The 11,179-nt window shown below is 36.7% G+C and overlaps 1 protein-coding gene across 1 annotated transcript; it reads right to left on the bottom strand.

Annotated features, from left to right (window-relative positions):
* Positions 1–1,216: 1,216 nt before the first annotated feature.
* LOC120515599 (protein NDRG1-like) lies at positions 1,217–10,793 on the bottom strand (the record flags this gene model as incomplete). Its single annotated transcript, XM_039736709.1, has 7 exons — positions 1,217–2,690; positions 5,751–5,802; positions 6,381–6,416; positions 8,349–8,396; positions 9,013–9,064; positions 9,431–9,493; positions 10,684–10,793. Coding segments are annotated over 7 exons (594 nt in total), but the record flags the coding sequence as incomplete, so codon positions are not given.
* Between the last annotated feature and the right edge of the window lie 386 nt (positions 10,794–11,179).

Genomic DNA, 11,179 nt, shown 5'->3' with positions numbered 1-11,179 from the left:
TATCAGGATGAAATCCTTGGACCCATTGTCAGACCCTATGCTGGTACAGTGGCTCCTGGTGCACGACAATTCCTGGCCTCATGTGGTGAGAGTATGCAGGCAGTTCCTGGAGGATGAAGGAATTGATACCATTGACTGGCCTTCACGTTCCTGACCTAAATCCAATAGAACACCTCTGGGACATTATGTTTTGGTCCATCCAATGCCATCAGGTTGCACCTCAGACTGTCCAGGAGCTCAGTGATGCCCTGGTCCAGATCTGGGAGGAGATCCCCCACAACACCATCTGTCATCTCATTAGAAGCATGCACCGATGTTGTCAGGCATGTATACAAGAACACAGGGGCCATACAAAGTGCTGCATACAATTTTGAGTTGCTGCAATTAAATTTTGGCAAAATGGACTAGCCTGCCACAGAATTTTTTCACTCTGGTTTTGGGCGTCTTTGAATTCAGGGCTCTGTAGGTTGATCATTTTCATTTCCATCAAACGATGTGGCATCCTTTCGTTCCTAACACATTACCCAGTCTATATCAGTATAGATATCCAGGAGGATTTCTTTTTCCCATTGAGATCTGATGTGTTTTCAAAGTGTTCCTTTAATTTTTTTGAGCAGTTTATATATATACATATATATATATACATATATATATATATATACATACATATACATACATATATACATACATACATACATACATACATACATATATATGATAACTTGGGAGTTGTACAGTTGTCCCTGCTTACATTAGCAGATTAGCAGAAGAGAACAAGAAAGGCTAATATGATGATGGGTTACTTAGCATACTCAAGGAAGGTTAAAGTCTAGGATGTACTTGTAAGAATTCACATGGAATGTCTTCAGCAGATTTATTCTCCATATAAAAAAGTAACAGCATTATCTAAAGTTCAATGAAGAACAGGTAGAAACTTTTTAGTATCAGCTGCACTCAAGATCAAAACCTTTCAGCTTCCTTGTGGCATCATGGAACAGGCTGGTGCAGGCAACTTTATGGACATTCATGCATTGGATCATCAGTGGCAAACCTGAACACAAACAATTCAACCACTAGCAGGAGGTGAGCTACCCTCCACATACATAAACTGGACTGCAGATCTGTACCTTATCATTAAGCCTAACTTCCAAAGTCACACAGCATTACTAACCGGGGATGTAAAAATCTGTTATTTACCATTAATCATCAGAGGCTGTTTTTGCAAAGTTACAAATTTTATTTAGAAATAAATACAAATATTCACATCATTAAGAAAACAAAGCTTTACCCCTCTCTACAATTGTGCATCCTTACATATTTTGATTTTCCCCCCACTAAAGCAACAATCAAAAATGATTTCAGCTAAGCAGTATGTAAGGTATAAAGCTTATTAGTTCAGGAATTACCCCATCAAATGCTTTGACAAGATAATTACTGTAAATATTCTGTGCATCTAAAAAGCTTAAACTGTAAATCCTGGATCAATGGCACTTTGTTATTTTTAATCACAACTGCATAGAACTGCATAACTTACAAAGCAGTTCAATCATTAATAAATCATTTTCTGCATTTACAAAAAAATTCTAAAGAATTTAGCAACTTGTTACATATTTTGATCGTTTGGTTTGTTAATTAAGTTGCCACACAACCAGATGGTTACCAATGCTGGCATAAAAACCAGTCATCAGTGAAACAAGGTGAACCTTATAATCAAAAAACTACTGCTTTGAATGCTGCAAGATTCAAAAAAGTCAGAAGATAATACAGTTTGAGCCTCAAGCCTACAGTCTGCAAGCTTATAGTGTCAGTACTTCCATTTGAGTTACAAAAACACACTTAAAACCAGTGCCAATCACAAGTCCAGCCAACAACAATTTATCAAGATTGTCACAATTTTTTTGTAAGCTGACACTGTAGAATTTGCAGGTTTTTCAAAAAGAAAAAAAAAAGCAGAAACTGGCCCCTATTCAATATTAATATTTCTGTTAAATATTTAAAGTTATTACAAATTAAATATGTACAATCTGTATAGAAATTGCAGCCAAGTCATTTGCTGCTGGTCCTCTCTGTTGCACAGCTGCCCACACCACCAGGATTAGAACAAAAGGAAGCCATATGTATCTGAAGTAAGTAAGCACGTCTCAGTAGTCATTAATTTAACTTTTAGAATCTGTTGATCTGGACTAAAACTTTAAAAAGTTAACCATTAAGTATAAATATTTTGTTTTCTCTGGAAGTGGTTGCAATATTGGAATGCTCTGTCAGAATACTATTACATTGGGTACAGGAAACTTACATTATGTGAATTTGAAAAAGTCATTTATACTTCGCATTGCTTACTATTATCTAAAAAAAAAACCCTGACAATGAAGAAACCCTTTGGTCCTCTGAACTTCACTTCATACTCAGCAGCAATGCAGCACAGGTAGCTCTGTGCAGGAGTAAGAAAACACTGTTTTAACAGGACACTTCTGCAGATTTGTGAACGGATTGGTCAAGGACTCCAGGGCCGTTGCTGGAGTCGAGCTGTGTATCGGTGTGTGAGCGGCTGCGGGACCCATCAGTAGTGTGAGTGCGGCTTCTGTTGCCTTCTCCTGTGTGGGAACGACTTCGGTTGCCTTCAAATGATGTCACACTAGAGTTTGATGCAGTGCGAGATCGAACAAGACGTGTCATGCTGGCAGAGGGCACTGCAAGAAAAATAACTGCATTAATTGATTTGTTCGCTTTATTATCAAATATAAAAACCTGCTAAACAAAAAAAAAAAAAATATGTGCAATAGACACAATGCAGCACACAACACAAATCTGTTACCATGTCATGTTTACAAGGATTTATTTGGCCAAAGTGCATATCAATTTATACATGCAAATTAAATTAAAAATTGTGTAGCCCGAGATTTTTGTTCAGTACATCATATTCTGAAATGGGAATTCTAAAACAATTCAAGCACCAGGTGGCAGCAAAAGGTATGGGAGATTTAACAATTTCATCCTGCTCTTGTCATTGTGTGGCTGACCAGGTAAGTGCAGCCTTGATGTTTTCTGTAGTTCAGTAACACTACTGCCAAAAATAGGCAGTATCAAATTGCTATACTGTACTTCAAAAAAGAATGTGGCTTTGAATTGAGAATTGTTGGACATAACCACAAGACTGAAATGTGACACAAAAGCAAGCAAAAACCTCTCTTGTCAAAAGCTGCGAATTAAAAAAAAATTCTGATTAAAAACTAGAATTAAGGTATCATATGAGCTTATTACATTGTGGATGTGAAAGTTGTTGGTGCATAACATGCACATCGTCATACATGAATATGGGTTGATACCACAGGTTAAATGTTTCTCTCACACACACATAATTTAGTGAGTCGCACTAAATATTCTGAAAAATACAGTGAATTACAATTTTGCTTCAGTACTAGGGTGTTGTACCGTGTTAACCATTATGAGTGTAGTGAGAAGTCAAGCAAAATGACACATTTTATTGCCTAACTAAAAAGATTACAATATGTAAGCTTTAGAAGCAACTCAAACATTGCACCACTGCATCCACAGGCTTTCTTTCAAATGTAACTATCAATATATAACCATAATATACTCAAATTCTACTTGGGAGCGGGAAACTGGCATTACTGTAACTCTTGTGTTAGTGCTGAGCGAACTCCAGTGTTCACTTCACCTTGAGTTCAGTGAAATCACGGAAGTATCCACAAATATCGCCAAACTTGGCGAAATGCACTGAAGTCAATAGGGACGGACTAGCTGAACTAGATTTGACTGGATTATAATGGTGCAATCATCTTTAAAGGGTCCCCAAGGGCTAGAGAAACATCTACAACTAAAACGGGACCAATTATTGTGGCCAAAAAAGTAACCTGAGCTGTTCAGCAGTAGTGCCAACTACTGTACCACCGTTCCTCTGTGAGAAGAATGCAGTGACAGACAAGCAAATGTTTATATTATCAAAATATGTAGGTTGTTTTATGTTGGAATATACGTTATATATTATTATATACCCAGGGGTGGCCCCATACAATATTGGCTGTTACAGCTCTGGGCAATGTAGCGCTGGCCTTGCAAAGCATTATAGGACGCTGAAAAAAAGTTCTTCTTAACTGGCCAAATTATTAGTAAATAATTCAATGAACAAGGATGAATGCAGAAAATTTGCTGTGAATAACGTTTTGGCAAAATTGTCCGATCAACACTACTTGAGAACAAGTGCTTGAGACTGACACACTTTTCACCGATACCGATTCAGAATTCAGTCCTCTAGCGTGGCAAAGAACAAAAAAACAAAACCAAAATAATCAAACTCCTATTTCTAATGCTTGCTGTCCTAAACAAATCACATGGGTGTCTATGCTGTGTCTTTACCTAGTGTGTGTTTTCAACTGTGTGGGAAATTGTCACAGCTGAGAGGTCTCAGCTTCAAGTAGAGTGTTGATACTTTTTTTTTTTTACAAAAGGAAATAACCAATGATCTTTGTAGATCCAGTCAGTACCCACAGCAGTAAGGCACTCAAGAAGGAAATAAAGGAGCAGCCATTGTTGGGAGTACAATATTTGATGTTAAGTCAAAAAACAAAGACGGTTTAAATTTGGATGGTTTTGCAATGCAGAAAGTTTGTATTATAGGTTTATCAGGTCATTGTCACGATTACAGTACCGCGGAATTCTTACATCCATCCATCCATTTTCCAACCCGTTGAATCCAAGCACAGGGTCACGGGGGTCTGTTGGAGCCAATCCCAGCCAACACAGGGTGCAAGGCAGGATCCAATCCCGGGCAGGGCACCAACCCACCGCAGGGAATTCTTACATGCAAGTGCTAATTAACTTGCAACATGTATTATGTTACTGCACCTCAAATATTTAACATTAATAGTTGAAATTTTAAAACAGAAGAAAAACCTTACACAAACAAGTTCCATTTGCACACCAATTCAGATTTGTAAATCTATCAATTTACGAAAGTCTAACAAACAACACCACACAGTACTCTTCGTTTTTGAAAATCTCTATCTCTTGCATCATGAAACCTGAATCACAATATGAATTGTATCATTGGATAAGTGTATTGTTTCATGCCTATAGAAAAGGCTTGCCGGATTTCTAGTTTTAAAAACAAATTCACCCACTGGTTTCTGAAACACTTTCACTACAAAAAGACATGCTGTGCCACAATGTTAAAAGCAGACGTACAAAAAGCATGTGCATGTTAAAGAGTGTTCAAACAGAATCCAAGGCACTTTACACACACACACAAAAAAACACATACTGTATGCATGCAAAGGGCTTACAGAAACAGCAGTTTTGGTGATCCATATAATAGCGGATTCTACACAGAAAGAAACTGCTTAATATAAAACATGTTTTCTGGTAATCTTACAAACATTTAATTCAGCAAAGCATGGTGGGACTAGTCTAATGACCCCCAAGGAAGCCCAAGGTCTGTTGTCCATTTACAGTATATAAACACTGCAGTTTGTATAAGCACTTTTTTGAAATCTAAATCTAAAATATGTAAATACTTTGTTCTACTTATGTACACTGAAGACGATGGCAAAAGGAGTTAAGAAGAAATATATTTTTACATGTAGATAACAAGGAAAGGTTTTATATAGCACAGCTTTACCTATTTAATTCTAAAACAGGACCAACAACGTAATTAAATTTTAAAATCATCATGGCCTATGCCTTCTATAGTGTGAGCTACAAAATGTAATTAATGCAGAATGGATACTTACTATAGCCCATTCCTTGAATAAAGTACTTGAAGGCTTCTGTGAGCTTTCCGGGCTGTGGAAGATAAAATAAAAATAAATAAAACACACTCCATCCTGATTAGGGCTGAGCATACAAGGTCATTTCATTGCTACCTGGTGTCCTTCAGCTATATCACCAACCCATGTCTCTATAGTATTATGAATTAATCTTCATAGCAGCACCCTATTTTAAACTATGAAATTAAAGTTTGCTTTTTATTAGCAAAAGTTTATTTGTTGCTTTAAGCAACACACAATAAAAATCAGTACAGCAGGAAAGCAGATTTAATTAAGAAGGATTTTGTCCTACTGTGGCAAAGTTACACTTAAAAATGCATCAATTCATAAGCATTTTATTGAAGGGCTTTGTAAACCCCTCCCTCTGCAACTGTTAAGTTTCAACCAATTTCTTAATCCGAGGTCAACTTCCAACTTGAATTAACCCACAGTAGGCATTTTTCAGATATCCCAGTTTTTAAATGTGTTACATAAATCTTTATATACAAACAAGGTACCTTTTAATTTTACTTATAGTATAATGTTTCAAAACAGCTTAGGATTTAGACATCTTAAATGATTAAGCAATATTTCTCCCCACCACACCCCACATACCTGGTCCACCTGAGGCAATCCTCCACAGTCAGCCATCTGAAATAAAACATAAGGTTTGGCTTATTTGATAAAACTGAATTTAAAAACACATTACATAAATAACATTCACCAACCTAACCTATATAAATCCAAACAACATTTGCAGTGACACACACATTAATATGTAAAAACCGTGAGTACACACACTATACATTGTTTGTTTTTGCTTTCTTGACCATGTGAGCAACAGGTAATCATTGCTCAAAGCCCTGGCACCAGTTTTAATGCATTCATTCCTGCTCCTATTATTTTTTCAAAGGGTAAGAGTTTTGTTGATGAACATAATTTCAAAAAGACATTTTGGAGAAGAGATTATATCACTGTCAGCTAGGACAGTATCTTGGATCTATAAAATGTGATACCATATTTCAGGCCAAAGAAAAATCCAATGTGCAAGACCTGAATAACCACATATCAGAAAGACAACAGAAATTTGATGCTCAAAGATCCAGTTAGCAGTTTTTCACACTTGCTACACTTGTGTTAAAAATAAATGTAAATTGTATTCTAGAAAAATCTGCTTCTACAAGAGATCTTGTGTGTCCAACAGTGGACAAAATAAATGTACAGATCTGTTTTTCCAGAAGAACTTGTTTAATCAGGATATTCATGTTTCCTTTCTTCTTTAAACAATCAGACTTTCCCCAAGCTATTATTATAATAATAATAATAATAAACTGGTTTACTGTGGATATGTAGTTTATATTGATTGCAAACCCTGCATTCTGCATCTGTCACATCTGTCTGACAATTCTGAAAAACTCTACCTACTTGTGGTGGCTCTGAGGCTAGAGATCTGCACCAGCAATCAGGTTGCCGGTTTGAATCCCGCTAATTCCGAAAGTGACTACTCTGTTGGGCCCTTGAACAAGGCCATTAACCTGCAATTGCTTCATCCTGGGTATGATGTTAATCTGCATCCAGACCTGCAAACAGTTCCTCTGACTTACAGAGAAAGCTTGGCTGGAGTACCAATCCTGCCACAAACATAGTAAACCTCACACTGTTCCAGTTTGGGGCTGAGGTGTCACCCACTGCACTTGGGTGCCAATCCAGGTGGCGTGTGGAAATGTACAGCAAATGCTCCCAAGCTCTTATCTACTTCCATATACTTGAGCAAGATAAAGTATCAGTCACCAGGTGTTAACTTCATCTCCTTAAAAGCTTTTCCCCACAAAGCTCAATTTTTCTGTTCTTTGCTGTAAGCTAAAGGACACAGCGCAGTGTTAACAGTACAGTAGCAACTCATACATGGACAGAAAAGTCAACAGCTACTACAGTAGAAAAAATGGTTTGGAAGCATAATGTTGAACCTCCTGTATAAGCCTTTCTGCTTTTTCAGTCCAGACTTTTGTGTATCCCAAATAACTGAGCAAGGCAGCAGAGTGATATTCTGGGGAGATATATTTGCAAACCATTTAGGATCCTGCGCTCCTGACTTAATTTAATCTCTGTCCAGTTGTTACTGTGCAGAGAATACATTTAAACAAATAAAACACATGCAATTTGACATATTCAATAAATTGATCCAATGTTTACAGTCTTTATATTATTTTCCTTTTATGATCAATGCCCTTCTGATGGGAAGGTCATGACATGCTGTACTTTACTGTTTGTGTATCAATTCATGAAATACAAGTTTAAAGTTCAAGACATTAACTTTCTTATGAGAAGAGTAAACTAAAAACAACAAAAATAAAGACCCCCCAAACACACACAGGCTTTAAACTAGTAAACAATTGCTCCTGTCTATTCCTTCCATAGTTAATGTATTACAGTTGTAAATGCTGAGCAAGTGTTTACAAATCTATCATACGCATCACTAACTGCAAACTAAGCTAATAGATTTGATCTGTCAGTGAACTTTAATATTTGACCTGGTGAATTACCAGATAAAAGCATTGGTAAGACAAATTAATAACAGCTTACCTTAAGAAGTGTGGTCTTTGTTGGGTCCAATTTAGAATTGCATTCCACCTGAAAATAGTGCAATTGGTACCATAACATTATTATAACTTTGAAGACTATGAACCCATTCAAACCCTATAGTTCCTTCAAAAAAGGGCAGTCTATCTTGGCTTTTATTTTCCAATAACCAAACTGAAGTTTACAGAACAGTAATCTCTGCGAATTTTTAAATGTTGAGTGCAATTGGCCACTATATAACAGTGGCCCAAAAACTGACAATTCCCCTTGCTGCCAAGTATGATTTGGTAAATACTCAAATACACGCAGCAGCAACAGTAATTCAAAACACCTTAAGATGCAATTTTTCACTTCAAACAAATACTGTCCTACTTGACCTAGTCAGAAAAAAGGACCAGAAAGTGCTCGGTCAGCAAGATAAGTCAAGAAACCCCAGTTGGAGCTTTAGACCCTGGCTGCATTTTGCTTAAGGTGATTCAATAACTGTGATGAGTAAATAGTCGGGACGAAAACCTGATTGTGTGCTTGGTCATGTAAGACTATGGAAGATAAAAAGGGCTAAGCATATTGCTGGGGGTAATGCTCTCAAGATAAAGGCTCCTCTATTATGTGTACCAAGAAAAACCAAACGAGCAAAGATATGAAGGATTACAAAATAGATACATACTACAGCATCAACAGCAGGTGAGCTGTCTCCAACTACCAGCAATGTTGGACACCTAAAAAAATAAATAAATAAATAAAATGAACCACTGTTTAGTTGAGTTAACCTCTCTCTATTGCCCAACTTTATTCACTGTTGGTATTTTCATGAAAATTGAGCATCACTTTCAATTCCAATTCATAAACTCTATACATACCTAATCTTTTAGTTCTTGCCTTTATACTAGTCTATTTGGAAATGCTAATACGCTAAAATCAGACCATTGCTTTTGTGTATTCTGTTCAAAATGGTGCTTCAAAATATATTGTTTACCACATTTAGCAGTGCCACACAACTGGCCCCCAACCCACAAATCAACAAATTATGCTCTTCTAAGTCACGTTTCCCCCCACCATTCATCATATTAGAGAAGTTTACTTACTTTAAGGTTTTAATGTTTGCATTTCCCCCAAGAACTGGCCTCTCAATCTCAAGATCTCTTCGGCTATGGGAATATAAATTAAAACAGGCTTTGAAATTTCAAAATGGAATGGATAATATTATATAAAAAGAACATGAGGCAAAAAGTCACATGAAGAGAAAACATACTTATTCAAAAAACGCCATTAATGATTCTTTTAAATTTATGTTGTTGTGTTTGTATTGGGGTGGGGAGTGGGGGGGAGTGAGTCATATGCCTATTTCTAATATGGTTTTGGACAGGGAAGCAATGAGCGCAATGCAGGGTTTCATGAAGATAATCTTTCTATTGCCATTACACAGGCCAAAATAAAGGAAACTCAGGAAGGGATTGAAAACAAGGTAGTATAACATTATCTCTCCTTTATATCGAAAGCCTGAATTGTGATGATCTGGGAGAGGAATTGTAAGATGAAATTTACTCAACTCACTAATTCATCTACAAAAGGGCTCTCGCAGTAAATAAACATCTGAAGACCTGGGATTTTGAAGGGACAAATGTTGCAAGAAGACATAAGACAGCCAATATTCTGAAGAAGCATACAAAAACATAATAAATGCGGATTTTACCAACTTAGGCCTCCTTATTTCTTCTGTGTCCCGCAATGCTGATCAGATGCTATTGCTATGGCAGTTAAGCCAGAATGATGCCATGGTATACAAGCACACAAACTATTTAAACATTTAAGCTAAAGGGAGGGGAAACAGTATGAGAAAAAGTGATACATAAATGGTAAAACAGCCTTCATCCTCTTTGGGTCCCACTAAACATTTATTGTACCCAAGTCTATTAAGTGAATAGACTTTGGTACAAGCCTTATGATAGTTGGGTTGTGTGACCACTAACTTCCCTGTGGAGAAAATTAGTTTTTCTCCATTAAGGTAGAAGTGTCTTACACTGGTGCTCCCGACTACTGGCTTCAGTAAAGGTGCTATATAAATAAAATGTAATATTATTACTGCTGCATTTTTCCCTTGTTTGGCAGGACAACACATCATCCACAGTCCATCACTCTCTCAAGCTTTTGCTTGGTTATGTTCACCAGCTACCACCTCTGTCCATCTACAGTTCCACTGCTTTCCAAGCTAAACATGAGCCTATTTTTATAAGAACATATTATGCATAGAAACCTATTGTAAGATGTGCAATATTTATACTATAGAACAAAACCAAAACGCAACTTGTCTTTTAGCAAAACAAGACACAAAATGTACCTGTTGTAAGCATCAACAAACAATTGCAGATTGTGTTGGTTGACCTCATTAGAAATGTGCTGACGGTATGTCTGGATCAATTCATGGTTGTTATGGATTTCCTCCTGGATTTAAATAAGTAATAAGGGGAAATGACACATTAAGACTTCCCATATTAAAAAAAAACTGCAGCAAATAGAAAAAAGCACTTTATACATGCCAAATGATTTTATAAGAAACTTGGCCATTACTTCAGCATATTTTTGCAGATTTGGAAGTCATGCTGGGATGTCTGCAAGTTCTTATTCTTGGCTTAGAAAATTTGGATTAAAAACCAGGACAACAAGTGGTACACAAATCTAGAAAAGCCATTACTGCTTTAAGGCATTCAGTCTTATAATAACAATATAATTCTTCATCACTTGCATGAAATGTGGGAAAGGAACTATAATGACATTAAACAAAACCCATAATAGTAACACTCTGAAATGCAGTTATGCCTGCTGTAATTCCACTC

Source organism: Polypterus senegalus, chromosome 15, assembly GCF_016835505.1.
Source record: "Polypterus senegalus isolate Bchr_013 chromosome 15, ASM1683550v1, whole genome shotgun sequence".
Lineage (NCBI taxonomy): Eukaryota > Metazoa > Chordata > Cladistia > Polypteriformes > Polypteridae > Polypterus > Polypterus senegalus.
This window is presented reverse-complemented; position numbering and strand designations above follow the sequence as displayed.